This window comes from Stigmatopora nigra, chromosome 4, assembly GCF_051989575.1.
Source record: "Stigmatopora nigra isolate UIUO_SnigA chromosome 4, RoL_Snig_1.1, whole genome shotgun sequence".
In the NCBI taxonomy this organism is placed as follows: domain Eukaryota; kingdom Metazoa; phylum Chordata; class Actinopteri; order Syngnathiformes; family Syngnathidae; genus Stigmatopora; species Stigmatopora nigra.
In genome coordinates this window covers 16,279,655-16,297,840 of record NC_135511.1, presented here as the reverse complement: position 1 = coordinate 16,297,840, position 18,186 = coordinate 16,279,655, and the positions used below count along the sequence as shown (strand labels likewise).

The 18,186-nt window shown below is 36.4% G+C and overlaps 2 protein-coding genes across 3 annotated transcripts in view; one reads left to right on the top strand and one right to left on the bottom strand.

Moving 5' to 3' along the window:
* The window catches only part of LOC144195274 (transmembrane protein 132C), a 106,065-nt gene extending 100,250 nt beyond the window's left edge, over positions 1-5,815 (top strand). Inside the window, exons 8-9 of the mRNA XM_077714793.1 lie at positions 819-1,010; positions 4,172-5,815. Of these exons, the coding sequence (XP_077570919.1) occupies positions 819-1,010; positions 4,172-5,338 (1,359 nt within the window). The 3' untranslated portion in view covers positions 5,339-5,815. The remainder of the gene's footprint in view (positions 1-818; positions 1,011-4,171) is intronic.
* Positions 1-18,186, bottom strand: part of slc15a4 (solute carrier family 15 member 4) — a 67,942-nt gene that overhangs the window by 31,497 nt on the left and 18,259 nt on the right. The window contains exons 9-10 of one of the 2 annotated variants that reach the window (XR_013326068.1): positions 15,545-15,704; positions 11,319-11,401 (exon numbers count right to left, since the gene is read on the bottom strand). Coding sequence is in view for 1 of the 2 variants with exons in the window: in XM_077714794.1 (XP_077570920.1) it covers positions 15,553-15,704 (152 nt within the window). In the remaining variant the exon portion in view is untranslated. Of the gene's footprint in view, positions 1-11,318; positions 11,402-13,863; positions 15,705-18,186 lie in introns of those variants that run through there. The other variant, XM_077714794.1, reaches the window with a different exon arrangement.

Here is an 18,186-nt window from a genome sequence, read left to right as displayed (position 1 = left end):
ATTTTCACAGCTAAGTGGTCATTATACGTGATGCTACTGCCTTCCATTCCAATGTATCACTTGTCAATCAAATCATATCTTATTTTTGTTTAGGTTTTCCTTTTTTTTTTAAACAGGTAGACTTAGTACTTTCTTTTGTTTAGTTGTAGTTGTTTTTCTTGCAAGGGCAAAGTCCAAAATAGAAAATTCTGAATATTTCGTGAGGAGATTGGGGTATAGATTGAGACAATGTTTTATGTACAGGAAGAATTTAGACATTTTTGTTATGGTTTTTCTTTTTTTCTTAAACAGGTAGGCTTAGTGCATTCCATTGTTTAGTTGTAGTTGTTTTCCTTGCAAGGGCAAAGCCCCAAACAGAAAATTCAATTGAGATTGTGGTATACAGTGTTCCCTCGGTTATCGCGGTAAATGGGGACCGGGACTACTTGCGATAAGTGAATTTCCGCGAAGTAGGGATTCCCCTTCAAAATGCTTAATTTGAATTTAATTCAAAATGTATTTTATTTTTATTTATCTTTTTAAATTAATTAATTTTTTTAATTTAAAAAAAAAATGTACCCCCCTGTATACAGTACACCATAAAGAATACGGGTAGAGAGAGTGAAATTCATGTTATAACAAAAAAAACAAAATATGTTGTTTCAATGTAATATTTGTATTTTTTTTTCCCAAAAAAATCTGCGAAGCTCTGAGTCCGCGGTAGCTGAACCGCGAAGTAGCGAGGGAACACTGTAGATTGAGATACTGTATTATGTAAAGGGAGAATTTAGAAATCTCGTTTCCAGATTTTGCTAAAGTATGTTTCTGTTTTATGGCAGGTCTTGTCACCGCTGTCAGATTCAATCCTAGCAGAGAGAACCATCATGGTAGTGGATGACAAAGTGACCATCGTGGAGTTGGGGGTACAGTTGGTTACTGGACTTTCTATGAGCCTGGAGCTCAGTCCAGGTAGCAGCAAAGCAATCCTCGCTACCACGACTGCACAAGAAGTTCTGCGGACCCCCAAACAGGTCATACCACCGAAAATGATGATTATAAACTGTTAATTAATAATTCTACTTTAATATAATGATAAAACAATACTAGGAAGACTATTAAAAAAAACAACTGCAATAACCATCGCATATCAGGTATTCATTAATAACAAGTAAGGTCGGAACTCAAAAATAACTCCATTGGAAATTAAATAAACAAGCCTCCATTCGTAAAAAACAATTCCAGATCAAGCGAAACGAGTGTCCATATTTAAAAACAATATTCGACTAATCACGAAGGTTGTTGGATAGCCATCACGCTAATCAACAACAATTTAAACGTCGTCATTACGAACTTGTATCTGGGGAAAAGGGCGGAGCTTAATCCAAATCAAACATTCAACAGTCCTTGGACCCTTTTTCAACGTCAATATGTTAAGTTAAACATAGTATTTCCAATATATAATAATGCCCAAACTTAAAGAAAGCCAAGCACATGTATAATAAACCCAACATGAACTCACTTCTGGCTACAATTTAAAAAAATTCTATAAATCTTTACTGCATACTGAAGCAACTAACCAGGTCTTAAATGTGAATTCTAGCCTCATTTAAACACTCATATTTCCCCTCAGTCGTCAAAAAACAAATCCTTCACTTGGCAAACAATTTATGGTTCGAATTTAACAGAAAGGTGCAATTATTTAAACAGTTTAATCAAGAGGGAATTACAGTTATTATGATTAGTGTGAATGTGAGGGTGTGATTAGACTGCAAGTAAGACATGCGTGGCGAGGTTCATAGAGGAAAAAAAGCTGTAAAACGTTTGCTATTATAGCAGCTCTTATTATGAAGTAGCGCCCATTTTACTGTTCACGAGTACTAAAATGCAGTCATTTGGGCTATAGACGCAGAGAGAAAAAAACAAATCGATATGAGAGCCTTTAACATTCACTTGGGCCTATTGTAAATGGTATTTTAAAGAAAATTACCAACGTGAGTGAAGGCAAACTTTGGATAGATTGCCTATAATAAATGCTGAAACGTGTCCCTGGATTGGGTTTTTCTTTGGAAAATTACAATATGTGCAACCAATTTGAGGGAAAAACAAAGTAATTTTTGCTTTTTTTTTTAGAGTCATATACACAATTACCGTATTTTCACTACTATAAGGCGCACTTAAGTCTTAAATTTTCTCCAAAATAGACAGTGCGCCTTATAATCCAGTGCGCCTTATATATGGAAAAAAAACAGAAAATCAAAAAACGAAAAACCACCACTGTCGGATATTAAAAAAAAACAAAAATGCCTGGACTGATACAATATGCAGATGTCATCTTAGTTTACAAAATTTTCCATCATTTAGCTCCTCCCCCACTGCAAGATTTTATACAAAAACAATCCAAAACATCAACAATGGCTGGCTCTAGAGGTGACTGTAAAGTAGTGAGTGCTTCATACCTGGAAGTCAATGGCAATTGCCATATTTTCACTACTATAAGGCGCACTTAAAAGTCTTACATTTTCTCCCAAATAGACAGTGCACCTTACAATACAGTGTGCCTTATAATACACTGCGCCTTATAATACAGTGCGTCTTATATATGGAAAAATGCCATTCATTGATGGTGCGCCTTATAATGCGGTGCGCCTTATAGTCGTGAAAATACGGTAAATGCTAGCAAATTCAATGTATTATGCAGTATTAAAAACTCACAATATTAAAAAAGTCCCTGCCATTTAGTTGTTCCTAAATAAACCAAAATGAAAATGTCAATTCACTTTTCAAAGGCTAGTTTTTCATAAATATCCTGTTAAAAAGGATCTCCTAAATCTTTTTACAGGCAAGTAAACTACAGTTAAAATCAATAATTAGATTTAAACACATTTCCAGGTCCGTTTTTTTTAGTAATCAAGCAGTGTCGAAATGTGTATGTGCTGTCTATTTCTTTATTACACACACATCTCTAACCTACTTGAGTCAAGACTTAAAAGTGAAAGTGTGACCGGATATGTTTCCTTGGGCAGCTCATAGAAGTAGCAGCGAAAATGGGGGACTGCACGCAATTGCAACAGCAGTCTCTGTACCCAAATATGACTTCTATCCTCAACTTGGCCCCTCAAATCATATTTTCCTTGCCCCTCTCTCTCATTTCCTCAAGCTACCGTCATTGTGATGCTTTGATCTCTCCATCAAACTTCATCTTAACTTGCTACTACTTCTCATTTCTCGCCATTCGGCTTCTCCAGTTCAGAGAACATCGGGAAAATGTTTATTTTCGGTATTAGTAGGTGCAAAGTTGGGATTTGAAGCTGAAATGGAAGTGATGGGAAGCAGTGTGGTTAATTAATATTATTATAGGTCAACACAATGATATTTTTGGGTTTGTTTTTCTCTTTTTTTAGCCTTTTTTTGGTTAAGAGACCTTTTTTTATTCAAGCTTGGGACCAGTAGTGGTTAGGAATGCGACTGGGTCAAGCTACTATATAATGGATGGCTGAGAATCTGCGAATAAAATAAAAAAATAAGTAAAATAATGTGATAAAATTGTAAACTAAGTTATCTTCAGGTGTTTGTTTTGGTAGAAGTTAGATAAATCTAACTAGAATAAGGAGCAATTTAAAAGTTTCCCCAAACTAAACGGCTAAGAAAACATTTTTGCTTAAGATCGTTTTCATGTAAACGCAGTTTGTTTTGTCCTAAAAACAAAGCAGTATGGTGCCTGCATCCAAAAAAAGTTTCCTAAGTGCATCCTCTAGAGCCAGAAACAATTCCTATTTTCCAATGTTATTTCTTGTGAGTCATACTACGAATTGAAAAGTCAAAATACATACATGTAAACGAGTGCCTTTCCAAAAAAATTTGTAATTTCTGTAATTTTTGTAATTTCACCACTATTAAAGTGAAAAAAAATCTATATATTTTTTTTAAAAGGTTCTTATGCTGTTACTAATCAATGAGAGGATACATTCCAGAAAAATCTACTGCAAAAAAATGAAGATTAAAGCAGTTCTAGATGTAATATCTCAGTTCTGTCACCAGTGATTTCCATATTTTAGCTCACAAGTTAGCAAAGAGGCAGATGCACCCATTCAAAGAGCCACATGTGGCTCCCGAGCCATAGGTTCCCTACCCTTGCACTAGATGACCTAAAACTTGACTGGTAAATCAATCAGCACATTTTTTTTTCTTACAGGAAGCTTTGATCAGCGCCTGGTTGCAGTTCAGCGACGGCTCCGTGGCTCCTTTAGACCTATACAACTCGGATTTTTTCACCCTAACAGCTACATCGCTAGATGAGAACGTGGTGACAGTACAACAGAATCCTTCATGGAAATGGCCTGTCATCGTAACAGAGGCAGAAGGCCAAGGCCTGTTAGTCAGGGTAGAAATGACTGTTTGTGAGATTTGCCAGAAATTCAAACGACGCAGTATCCTGGCAGCGGGTAACTGTAACGTCAAAGTGAAATTTGGTTACAGTGACAGTTCTAGAGGCGAAGGCAGCGACTACGCCACTGACGGCGAGGAAATGGAGAACCGAGGAAGGCCGCCTTCGTCTGACAGAATCGGACTCGGTACCCACTACTACGGCAGCTCAGTATCCGACACGGAACAAGGCGTCTTTATCGGAGCCACCACTACAGGTAGCGCCATCATAATCCGACCTAACGGGGACAAACTCTCGGGAGACGGGAGCGAGAGTATGCCGATCGATTTTGCCGATTTCCCCGCCCAAGTGGACCTCCCCCGTGGGCGTAATACAGAAGACGACCTGGTACAGACTCCCCGCGGTTTAACAGACCTGGAAATCGGTATGTACGCCCTCTTAGGGGTCTTCTGTCTGGCTATCCTGGTGTTCCTTATAAACTGCATTTCCTATACTTTAAAATACCGCCACAAGGAGTTGTCTATTGAAGGCCAGGAGAATTTGAACCATGCCCATGACTGGGTGTGGTTAGGGAATGAGGTGGAGCTTCTGGAGAGTGAAACTAGCTTGTCGCCACAGCAGGAAGAACAGGCGTCCATGATAGACTCGGGGAGTGGGTTGGAGGAAGGCAGCCATTTGTTAAATGGCTGCTCGACTCAGAAGAATGTTCAAAGCCAAGTACATAGAGCGGCTGATGTAGGCTGCCTTGCCAAGGAAGGTAAAGGAGAATCACCCACCACTAAGAGGAAGCGAGTACAATTCACCACGTTTACCACCGTGCCCTTGGACAGTGGCTATCCGACTGTTAGCACGCTAACCCGATGCCACAACCAGGATATTAAGTGGGTGTGTCAGGACGTAGCGCTCGGAGACTGCAAGGAGTTACGCCAATATATGGAAAGGTTAAATGACGGTGCTTTGAAAGAGGTAGCATAACATAACCCAATGTGCACCACATGACTCACCCTTTTGCCTTTCAGGGGAGTGTGGATCTGGATTTTAAAGTGGACTCAGATAACTCCTAGAATGGTATCCAAGACATGTAATGTGACATGTACAAAAAAAAATAATAAGAATTGAATGAAGACATGTTTTTTTGTTTTTGGTCAATTTTCTTTTCGTTTTTTTAACAATTACAGGATTGGTCATCTGTTGGTGATAAAGTTTAGAAATTCAAATAGCACATAAGACTTCCATTTTGGTTCTCAATTCCTCCCGCCAAATTGTAGCTATCATAAGAATAACAGTGTTAGCATGTTTTCCGTAGTTGGAAAGAAATAAACACCATATTTTTGTTCCTAAACCTCCCCCCAACAAGGCCAAAATGTACAACAATCATCTACAAAAACATTGTATTGTTCCTCTGTATATTGTATTTTCATATCATTTAAGTAATATACGACAATGTCAAGAGCCTGTATCCGCTTTTACTGAGTGCAGCATTTTAAAACCTCTCATTTGGATAACTTTCACTATTTTGTAAGAAGAGAGCTTAACAACAGGGACCAATTACACAATAATCCTTCTGTTAAGAGTTTTTGGATGTGATGCAATTTCGCCAGATTGTGAGAGCTTTAGTCCTCTATTGCGACCCGGCGTTGGGAAAAGAGTGGCCATTAAAGTATCCCTGTCCTCAAAATATGTCCTCTTAGGACAAGCTAGAGCATGGAAAGGGTTTTTAAATGGCTGGACAACATGGTAATGTGACATTTCTTATGCTGCCCATGAGTTTTGTGAGCTTTGAAGAAAATACCAATTAAGGTCTTGTTAACCTCTGCCCATAGCTGCCTAGGGAATATACTACAAAAAAAAATATTCGAAAGCTTTTACCTGAAAAGAAAAGCAGTATAATTACAAGTAAAGTCGAATAGTTTTTTTTTTTTGCTAGCGGTAATTGCGCAAATAATAACAATCCTTCAAAAATGTCTCAAACAAAAGCAGCCTTCTGAGAAATTGTATGTTTTTCGTTGCCGTTATTGTTATTAGCGTCACAGTGGTGTCGACTATTTTGGGAGTTTTTTTTTTTTTTTTGGTTGGAGTGTGTTATTATTTTCCATCAAGGAAAGAAATGTTCCCATTATGTTAACTGTTTGTGGAGGATGGCGTCGACTAGTAATGAGCAATACTCGACATACTGCAGTTTGGATGACGGGAGACCTGAGATACTTCATCAACCACTGGTTTGTGTATAATTGGGAATGTCAAATACACATACACATACACACATTTTTTAAGAAAGTTTTGTCTCCACCCCCCATCTCTCTTTTGCACTTGTTTAATTAGTTCAAGCAGCTCGTTGGTTCTCACTTATCTCCTTCAGTGTTCCTTTAATTATTCCAGAACTTTATCAACCAAAAACATTATCAACTGGAAAAAAAACACCAGTTTTTGCGTGGTAAACTACAACTTCTAAAGAAATACTTGACCTGAATATTAAAGTGGATGGATAACACCAAGTATAAATGACTTTCATGTGAAGGATAGTTGGACTCTAAATTATGGGAGTTAAAATCAGGGGCCACATTCAGGCTACCGTATTTTCACGACTATAAGGTGCACTTAAAAGTCTTAAATTTTCTCCAAAATAGACAGTGCGCCTTATAATCCAGTGCGCCTTATATATGGAAAAAATCAGAAAACGAAAAACCACCACTGTCGGATATTAAAAAAACACAAACGCCTGAACTGAAACAATACTGTTAAATATGCCATCTTAGTTTACAAAATTTTCCATAATATAGCTCCTCCCCCACTGCAAGATTTTATACAGAAAAGTCCAAAACATCAACAATGGCTGGCTCTAGAGGTGACTGTGTATTAGTACTTCATACCTGGAAGTCAATAGCAATTACCGTATTTTCACCACTATAAGGCGCACTTAAAAGTCTTAAATTTTCTCCAAAATAGACAGTGCACCTTAAATATGGAAAAAATGTCATTCATTGAGGGTGCGCCATATAATGCGGTGCACCTTATAGTCGTGAAAATACGGTAATTGGATCTAATGTGGGCCGTAATGGTAGATTTTTTGGACAAAAAAATCAACTCACTGGTTGCCATTGTTGGCACAAGATGTCCAATTCAGTCTGACTGGGAGTTCCAAATAGCACCAAACGATAAGCCAGTTCTCCCATCTTAAGTTTAAGGTACTTATGAATCACTTCATGTACATTGTCAACCACATTCTGTTAATTTTAGGCCATTTCCAGGTTACATCTTGTTGATTTGGAGCATTTTGGGGTTACTTCCTTGTTAATAAATTAGCTGTCAGTGACATAGCTAGATGTCCAATCCACTTTGTCTGGGAATAAATGATAGTGACCGCGGATACAAAAGTCTATAGTATGCAAGTATTCGCTCCGTTATACAGATTATAGATATCCAAAATAAAACAATGTGATTCTGTATGTACGATAAATGAAAGACTTGCTACGTCCCTATTAGACAGAATAAGGAATAATGATTGGATTGGACCCCCCTGTCGGACTTCCATTCACAAAGAAATAGCCTTTAGGAGACAATTGACAGGGTGGCTGCTCTGCTTAGCTAGCAGACTGTGAAGGGTGAAGAACGGCAGGGATGTCTGGAAAGATTTAAGTGTTGTCCACAAGGCATATGATAGATGAGAGTCCCTGCAATTAAAAATCCACTAAGACCTGAGGGGGTAATTTACTGAATCTGATAAGATTGGATTTCACTGTGCCACAACCAGTCGTCCTTTTCCTTGTAAAATAAAGCTAAAAAAGCACAAAGCGACTATTTGAATCCTGAGAAGGAAGTAGAGCAGCTGGTAAGTAGCTGGTTCTTTTGTTTTTATTAAGATATTTTACTGAAAACTAGTTTGATCTAGAGACAAAGTTGCCAATGAAGAGTTGGTGACAATGACATGGGTACCAATAAATAGGCATCACATGATAAAGACAACAAGTCTTGACTACTGTTTTCTATTGAGTCATTCACCCTACGCCAGAATCCTTCCTTCCAATTACGCCATGTGTGTCAAAGTGGCGGCCCGGGGGCCAAATCTGGCCCACCGCATCATTTTGTGCGGCCCGGGAAAGTAAATCATGAGTGCCGACTTTCTGTTTTAGGATCAAATTAAAATGAAAAGTATAGATGTATATTAAATTTCCTGATTTTCCCCCTTTTAAACCAATTGTAATTATTTAGTCTTTTTTTCTGTTTTTAGTTAAAAAATAATTTGCTAAATCTAAAAATATATATATAAAAAAAGCTCAAATAAACATTGTTTTAGATCTATAAAAACTGAACATTCAGGGCTTTTAATCCAGTTTTTTAATCCATTTATTAAAAAAAAAATCAAAATATTATATCTAAAATTGTCCGGCCCACATGAACTTTATTATTAATTATGCCATCAGATTCGACTATGCAGAGGCAAACCACTACATAAGCAATCTTTACTTACAAAATCTAAAGTTATACATATACGCAAGTCTTTCTAATTTATTTTTGAATACTTTATTTATTTATTCTTCTCATTTTCATCATTTAAATCATGTATAAAAACCTGCCTTGGAACCAGCACCATTTTTCAGTAAAAAATAAAACATTCTGCTATCTTCAACCCCTCGGGTTGGACTCGAAAAAAAAAATAATACTGGAGAATAATGAATCCATTCTTTTGGAGGATGGGAAGTGAATACTTGGTCAGCTAACGCTACATTTCCCTGGAATCAAAGTGAACAGGAGCTCCCCGAGGCCACAGTCTTAAATGGACTTTTAATGAAATTAATGATGTGAGTACAAGATCTCACTAATGCTCAGCAGTTCTCCCTGTGGACTCTGTTAGCAATTTCCAAATGATTCGCTGCCTGATTTGTTTTTTTTTTTCCTCCTGTGACCCCCCCCCCCCCACTGTGCTTATTTTTTTTTTTACGTCAGAGCACTGCGGCTTCTAATTCCATCGAAAAATGTCACTGGCAATCGAACCAAAAAAATGTCAACCATTTTAAAACTGAGTCAAAAATTGATGGCAAACTAGCTTCGAGGTAAATATTTTACAACAATATTTATTAATACATTCTCTGAAAACAGCTTCAGTGGTGCTGCTTATTCCAAGGATAAAAGATTCCATCTATTACAGACTTAATGATCGTAGTAATGAGGGAACGCTGCCAATTGGAACAGTGCGGAATTATACGGGTGGGAGATTTACGAAACATCGGATTTAGATCATGTGGCTCTGGGACACTGAATCGAATAGCGAGAAGAGTCATATCAGGATTCCGATGTACCACTAGACCTGAGAAAAGGCCAACTTTTCCTGCTGACTAGCCGAGACGTACAACCGTAGTCAGGAACAGTGCGGAATTATATGGGTCTGATATTTACAAAACATCGGATTTAAATCATGTGGCTCTGTGAGAGACTGAATCGAATCGCAGTAAGAGTCATACCTGTAAAAGATTCCGATGTACCACTAGACCTGAGAAACACTCCGAATAAGGGAGCAAACTTTTCCTGCTGACAGGTCGAGATGTACAACCGTAGTCAGGAACAGTGCGGAATTATACGGGTCAGATATTTTACGAAACATCGGATTTAAATCACGTGGCTTTGCGAGACTGAATCGAATCGCGAGAAGAGCCATATCAGGATTCCGATGTACCACTAGACCTGAGAAACACTCCAAATAATGACAGGTCAAGATATACAACCGTATTCAGGAACAGTGCGGAATTATACAGTTCGTAGATTTACGAAACATCGGATTTAAATCACGTGGCTCTGCAAGACTGAATCAAATCGCAAGAAGAGTCATATCAGGTTTCCGGTATACCACTCGACCTAAGAAACACTCCAAACAAATGGCAAACTTTTCCTGCTGACTAGCCGAGACGTACAACCGTAGTCAGTACAAAGATATATCGAGCCCGACTCTCCAAGCCAAAGGCCAAAACACAATTGCATTTGCTGTTTAAATCCTTCTTACAGCCGAGGCTAGAACCCTATCCACCTTGTCACCATCAGTCCCGGAGCACCAGTCAGGCCGCAATATATATATAAACCAAGACAAATCAGAATGTATTCCTACCTGCTACAATACAAGAGAAGGTCAAAGGGCTACGAAAAGAAACCTGCCACAAATACGGGAAGGTGAGCTGTATTTATTCTAAGACACGTTCCTTCTTATGAAAGTCAAGCTGCTCTGCAAAAATCTTGCCAGGAGACTGAAACCGGTACAATCAACTTTCACCTGAAAGCATGCGACTTAACGAGGGCTACTGCTGTTTGTATCGTTATTGTAGCGGGTTAGCTGTAAGCCATGTCTAAGGCGAACCTGGGTAGGCGTGGATGTCAGTTCGAGCGTTTTCTAACATAACTTGGATTGAAAATGTTTCATATAAGCTCATAAAATCATGGAGATGTATTTTTTTTTACCCCTTGAGACGAGAAAATGTCATTTAAAAATTCCACTGTCACATCAGGTGGTATTTTACTGAATTCAGTATATTATCAGACATTACTGGAGTTATTTTTCTTGGTCAAATAGACCAAAAAATACTGTTTTAATCTAATTTTACCATTTTCCAGAGTTAAGGAAGATTTCTTAGTATCATTGCTAGGCGACCAGTGATTTCTTTGATTTTTTTTCCAAGAAATTCAATCATTTCATCTGAAAAATTGTACCGTGTTGTAAAGAAAATTGCTTCAAAAAGGAACATTGCGGATATAATCCTCTATTTCTTTTCCATCCTAGCCAAAAAGGTAAGATGAGTAGATTCAGCATATGGATGGAAATGTACCAAGCGCTAAGTATTCTGTTATTTTGATGTAACTGCTTTGATCAACTAGCAAATGATGTGATGCCAATGAAAAGTTGCTTTTGTGTTTCACCCGTACAACTTCAACATAACGGCAATCATTAAGAAGAAAGTAGAATTGTACTCACCCATAAATCGAAGTCCTTTGTTGTGTTACCAAGCGCTTTTTCCTCTTGTCCGAGACTCAACTCATTGCGAGTACACAAAATCTCTGCTAGCACAAATACTCTCAATTAGCACAAGCACTGTAATGGCATCTCTAATGCGTGACCGGACGTTTGGTCTCTAGTCTTTTGGTCCCTTTTGGTCGCCGGTCAAATGGTGACAGAGAGTTTACTGTTGAAACCAGCTCTCAAAATTATATTTATGAGAGACAGTTTAATCTCTAAGTAATGTTTACTATCTAAGTAATGTTTAATATCTTAGTACTGTTTAATATTTAAGTATTGTTTAATATCTAAGTACTGTTTAAAAGCTAAGTACTGTTTAATATCCAAATACTGTTTAATATCCAAGTACTGTTTAATATCCAAGTAGTTTAATATCCAAGTACTGTTTAATATCAGAGTAGTTTAATATATAAGTACTGTTTAATATCTAAGTACTGTTTAATATCAGAGTACTGTTTAATATCTAAGTACTGATTAATATCTAAGTATTGTTGAATATCTAAGAGAGAGTTTAATTTCTAAGTACTGTTTAATATCTAAGTACTGTTTAATATCTAAGTACTGTTTAATATCTAAGTACTGTTTAATATCTAAGTACTGTTTAATATCTAAGTACTGTTCAATATCTAATTACTGTTCAATATCTAAGTAATGTTTAATATCTCAGTAATGTTTAATATCCAACTACTGTTTAATATCTAAGTACTGTTTAATATCTAAGTACATTTGACCGGCGACCAAAAGACCGGGCGACCAAACGTCCGGCGACCAAACATCCGAGCATCCTTTAATGAATACAAATAAAAAATCTATATTTATTCTGTTCCTGTCCAAAACAGAGCATATATATCTACTACTTCTTTTTCCCTGTGAATGAAAAACCCCATGACCTTACTTCCATCTTTCGGATAAGTAATATCTCCTTTAGCTTTGAGGGGAAAAAAAGCCTTCAGGATATAAATGAACAAAGACAGCTCTGATAAGATAATTAGGCTTCTGTAAACGTCAGTGATTAGCACACATAATGGTGACGTCTGCTGGGCAATATTCTTAAACGTTGCGTTGGCAGTAGTTTATCTTAATTATCGTGCTGCTGATACCCACTAATCCGCCAATTACTGAAGGAACATTGTCAGCAGCATCTGCCGCAGTTCATTAGGCAGGTGAGCCCCCGTAATACAATTACAAATCAAATTGTAAATGATTTTAGTGGCTCACATGCAATGGGAATGGCATTCATAAAGCGTAACATTGATTTGTGTTTATCAATAAAAGGTGAATATTACATTTCAGTTCCACATCTATGACCACATAAATAATCAACATTGTAAGGCTAAAGCGGTTTCAGTTTTGACTTCATTCACCTGTGTTATTTTGTTTTTGTATTGTCCAATTACATCCATCAATTTGTTATGTTTGCCCAATCAGCTTCCACCAGAAATTTGCCTCGTCCAGGTGTTCCTCGTTATTCTGCTATTATTACTCAGTTTTCTTTAACTACATTTCCAATTTAAGATAAAATATTTAGATTTTTTTTTAAATACATGGATTAAAAGAACTGGATTAAAAGCCCTGAATATTCCGTTTTTTTATAGATCTAAAACAATATTTATTTTAGATTTTTTTATATATATTTTTAGATTTTCCCAAATATTTTTGAACTAAAAACACAGAAAAAATGGATTAAAAAATTACAATTATTGATTTAAAATTGGAAAAATCAGGGAATTTAATATACATCTATACTCTTCATTTGAATTTGATCCTAAAACAGAAAGTCAGCACTCATCATTGACTTGGGCCACACAAAATGATGTGGCGGGCCAGATTTGGCCCCCGGGCCGCCACTTTGACACCTGTTCCCAATCTTAACCCCTAAAAATGAATTGCGCTTTTCCAAATATAGTTTTTTCTTTATTAAACCTTATTTGCAAGTTCTCAAAAGCAACCCTCCCCATCACGCTTTATCGCCAAATTTCCCAACAACGTAATGCAAAGCACCGCGCAACAGTCTCCGTTTCGAAGCCCGAGGCGAGAACGTTACTCAAACATCAGACGGCACTCTCACTGGCGACGACTTACTGATTGGATAAAACAGGAAAGCGCTGTCTCCGACGAACCTTGTCACCGTGAGGCTTTTACATTAAAGAATTTCTGACAATTCACTCATTTCGGTTTGTGCCTGATGAAATTAAGATGTAACACGTGAAATACACGTGAGGGGTTTATAATGCAATCTTACTCTATTTTTCATTGTGCCTTTAGCCCAAGGCCTATCCCCCATCTTGTTCTTGTCAGTACTAGCCTAAATAAACTAATTATGAAGAGTGAATGTATTTTTCGGACGATAAATCCCATTTTTTGTGTATTTTGACTGGGCCTGTGACTTATCTATTGTATTTTTTTCCCTCTGACAACTGATATAATATTCAAATGGTCAAATATATCATCAGTCACAAAACAGAAAATAAACACAGAAAATAAAGACACACATAAAGTCACATAACATGTAAAAGAACATTTTTTTAATCGATCAAAAACAAAAAGTAAGTAAATTAAGTCGGCTGTGATGTAAACACTAATGTAAGCTCTCAAAAAGGCAGTTTTAAATGCATAAAAGTCATCTTTATGCATTGAGAGCTTACGTATTTTGGAGAAAATTGAACAGAAATTGAAACAGAAAATAAAAACACCACAGCAGATTTCTTCCAAATCAAACAAAAATGGTGCCAAGACGAGTATTTTTAACAAAAATAAAAACACAACATAAATAATAATAAAAAGTCTATGCATAGTTTTGGATAAACTTTTCTAACCAGTATTTTCCAGGGAGTTTTTTCGTGTATTCGTGTATTTCAGTGGTTTCTTGAAATATTTCCAGTTATTAATATTGATAATTTTTATAAGCAAACTGACCATGACTATTGCAGCTTACCCCCAACCCTCAAAATTATGAAATAATACTCATAAATTCAATAATAGGATTTCTATTAGAACATTTGGTTTTCACAGTATAGCCAGTCAATTCAAATATATACTTTGAATTAAAAAGTTAAAATATTTAGCCAGTCAATTCAAATATAAACTTTGAATTAACAAGTTAAAATATTTTTAAAAAAGCGACCTTAAAAGAGCATCACATAAATTGCAAAAGTTTACAATATAAAGTTATCCTTAATGGCAAACTGCATAGTATTTGCCAATCATATTTCTAAATGGTTACGAAAAAGTATATTCAGCAAATAATGCATAGCTATAAATTATTTCAGTCATTAGACTGATTGTGCATGATTTCAGACCAAGGTCAAGAGTGTAAATGGATTTTTAAAAAAATAGCGACCTGTGAAATGTCAATAATAATAAAATAATTTGGATGGTAAACAGTGTATATAAAAATTGAGAATACTTCAGTTTTGTCATTTAAATCAAGCCAAAATCAATCATTATAAAAGGAAATTGGCCTCATATTTGCGCAACTCAATCAAAAACATATTTGAGAAGTCGGAGATGCAAAATTGTACACACCCGTATGTGTTAAAAATGAACACATTTTGAATAGGAATTGCCAAAAATACCATTTTAAAGTGCACCGGATTAACCTGCATAACATTTGGCTAACTTTTTCCTATTTTTATATCCTTAAACTGATTTTTTTTTTACATTTAACTTAGAATTAAAGCTGTTCCTAATTCTCCCTAACTTGAATAATGACTAAAAATGAAATGTTATGGTTGTTTTCTACCCCCTATTAAAAAAAAACCCTGCATTTGACAATGGGAGTTTAGATTTTTATGATATTACCGTATTTTCAGGACTATAAGGCACACTTAAAAGTCTTAAATTTTCTCCAAAATAGTCAGTGCGCCTTATATATGGAAAAAAATGTAAATGTGTCATTCATTGAGGGTGCGCCTTATAGTCCTGAAAATACGGTAATCTTATGTCATAATTGCAAGTCTAGTGCAAATAAAGGCAACAAATGGTGTAAACAGGCAGGTTTAAAAATGATATAGCTCCTGTCTTTTCGAATCACCTGAAATTTTAAGAAAAAATAATAATAAAACCCCCCCTAAAACTCTTCTGCACGATAGCATCAATATTTACTCATTCCTATGAGTGTAAAAAATTCAGGATTTGATAAAATTTAAGCAAAAAATACCAATGGAAACAATTAGGAATCTTACTGGAAGTGTCAAGATGAGATTTGTCTTTGTCTTTTGCTTCCTGCTCGGCCTCTCTGCTTATCATATTTAAAAGTGACGATGAGGAAGATGAGAAGAGTGACACCCTGAATCCCAGCCAGGAGGAAAAAGTAATAATGTAACGAGCAGTCGTTGATATTTCCTAGAAAGACGGGAGGAGAGTGAAAAGGAGACATTGTTAGTCTTCACATCTGCTCTGAGTTGAAAAGGCAGGTGATCGTGCTTTTTTAGTGAAATATGAAGAACAAAAGAGTCTATCTGGCATGTTCTGATGCTTTGTGTTATAAAAGAATATGGCTGACATGGAGAATGGCTAGTTTTTTTCCCATTTTTTTATCAGAAGCCAGCTTTTTACTTTTCAACTCTGTCAAATCCAAATACAAATTGAGTTCCCACTTTGAAACCAAAAACAACAAAACGACAACTGAACAAACCGCAACATACAGATGAACAAAATACACTTTGATACTTATTAAAAGGAACCATTTGTTTTCCCTTGAGAATAGGACACAAACAAAATAAACACTCCCTTTTCCCTGCGCTGAATAAACAACAAAAAAACCAACAACAATGGCAAACCACACCACTACTGTTCTGTTTTTTTCTCCCTGCAAATGCTATGTAACGTATTTTCACGACTATAAGGCGCACCGCATTATAAGGCACAACCTCAATGAATTACATTATTTCCATATATAAGGTGCACTGTATTATAAGGTGCACTGTATTATAAGACGCACTGTATTATAAGGTGCACTGTCTATTTTGGAGAAAATGTAAGACTTTGAAGTGCGCCTTATAGTCGTGAAAATATGGTAATTGCTATTGACTTCCAGGTATGAAGCACTCACTACACATTCACCTCTAGACCAGCCATTGTTGATGTTTTGGATTTTTTTTGTATAAAATCATGCAGTGGGGGAGGAGCTTTATGATGGAAGATTTTGTAAACTAAGATGGCATCTGCATATTTAACCGTAGTGTCTCAGTTCAGGCGTTTGTGTTTTTTTAACATCCGACAGTGGTGGTTTTTCGTTTGTGGTTTTCTGTTTCTTCCATATATAAGGCGCACTGGATTATAAGGCGCACTGTCTATTTTGGAGAAAATTTAAGACTTTTAAATGTGCCTTATAGTCGTGAAAATATAGTAGTTGTCAAAAAAAGATACTCTTTAACATGTCAAACTCTAGACAAATGAAGCCCTTGTTTCCCCAAGAAAGGTAAAAAATAATAATAAAGTCCTGACTGTTGTTTTAGGCTGGTCTGACAGTGGACTGAGACAGACAGAACAAATATTTAGTTTGTGTAACAAGCTATGCTTCAGGCACAGTTCCCATAAGTAGATACTGTACATAGAGTATATTGCTTTTCAATGAGAATGTAAAGCCCCTGAAGCCATATTCAGTCTTCCTCAGAAAGCCCCTATTACTTTCTCCAGTGGAGCTGTCACTGCAAATATAGTTCAACCAAGAGCCCCAAGCTTGATGGCAGTAAAATATGCGTGCAAATACTCCCGGTTTCACCATCATGATGCTAATCGAGGGAAAGAGAATTTGAAAATGAACTTTTTTTTTTATTTTTAGTTCAACTTCTATTAAAATGAACTGATTCACACACTTTGGTTAGTTAATAGGGCAGCTTGTAAGTAGGATTTTTGTGTTGACACAGACCTCATGTCCAATGTTCCCTCAATTCCCACAATTGCGCACTACTGTCGTCTTCTCTGCGCAGCAGCAATCGCATGGCGCGCAGTAAATAAAATCCAAACTTGTACACCTTCGTGTACATGCAGTACCAGTCCTAGCCACTGCTCCTTGTCCATCCAGCTCTCAGCAGTACTTGTAAGTACCACTTTTTTTAATTCTAACATTTTAATTGAAGTATTTTGACTTAAATTTCAACATTCTGGTAAAATCTGACAAATCTCTAATATAAATGTGATGTTTTTACTTTATGTATACTTCTATCAAAAGCAGTTTTGTGTTCACACACATTACCGTACATGCAGTACCTGTCCTAGCCACCACTCCTTGTCCATCAATCTCTCAGAAGTACTTGTAAGTTCCAATATATTTTTTTTAATTCTAACATATTTAATTGAAGTATTTGGACTTAAATTTCAACATTCTGGTGAAACCTGAGAAATCTTCGCTTTGTGATCCAGCCCAGGAACGGAACTTGTTCGTAACTCATCGTGTCAATAACCGAAAAGGAAAATTTATGGATAAACTATTTTGATTCATGTAGAATTCCAAAAAAATACATTTTTTTTCTAAATCATTGTCGACTTGGAATCCTTGAACCGATCAATTTGCCTGAATGCCTGAAAAAAAAACACCTCAATAGGCACAACATCGCAAGATGACCTTTTCAACTAAAGAGGCAGTGATGTCATAATATATTTAGTTATAACACAAAACCTTCATGTCCTTGTACTTGATTTAATGCCCCCGTTTGGTCCTACTGATCAAAGTACAAGATTAACTCATAGAAAACGAGATCCTCAAGCTTTTCTTGATCAATCGTCTCCGTCTAACATCACAACATCGCAATGTGATTCCACAAAGTCATTCCACCAATCTATCGGTTGTGTGGGTGCATCTTTGTCGATAATTAGGAATTCA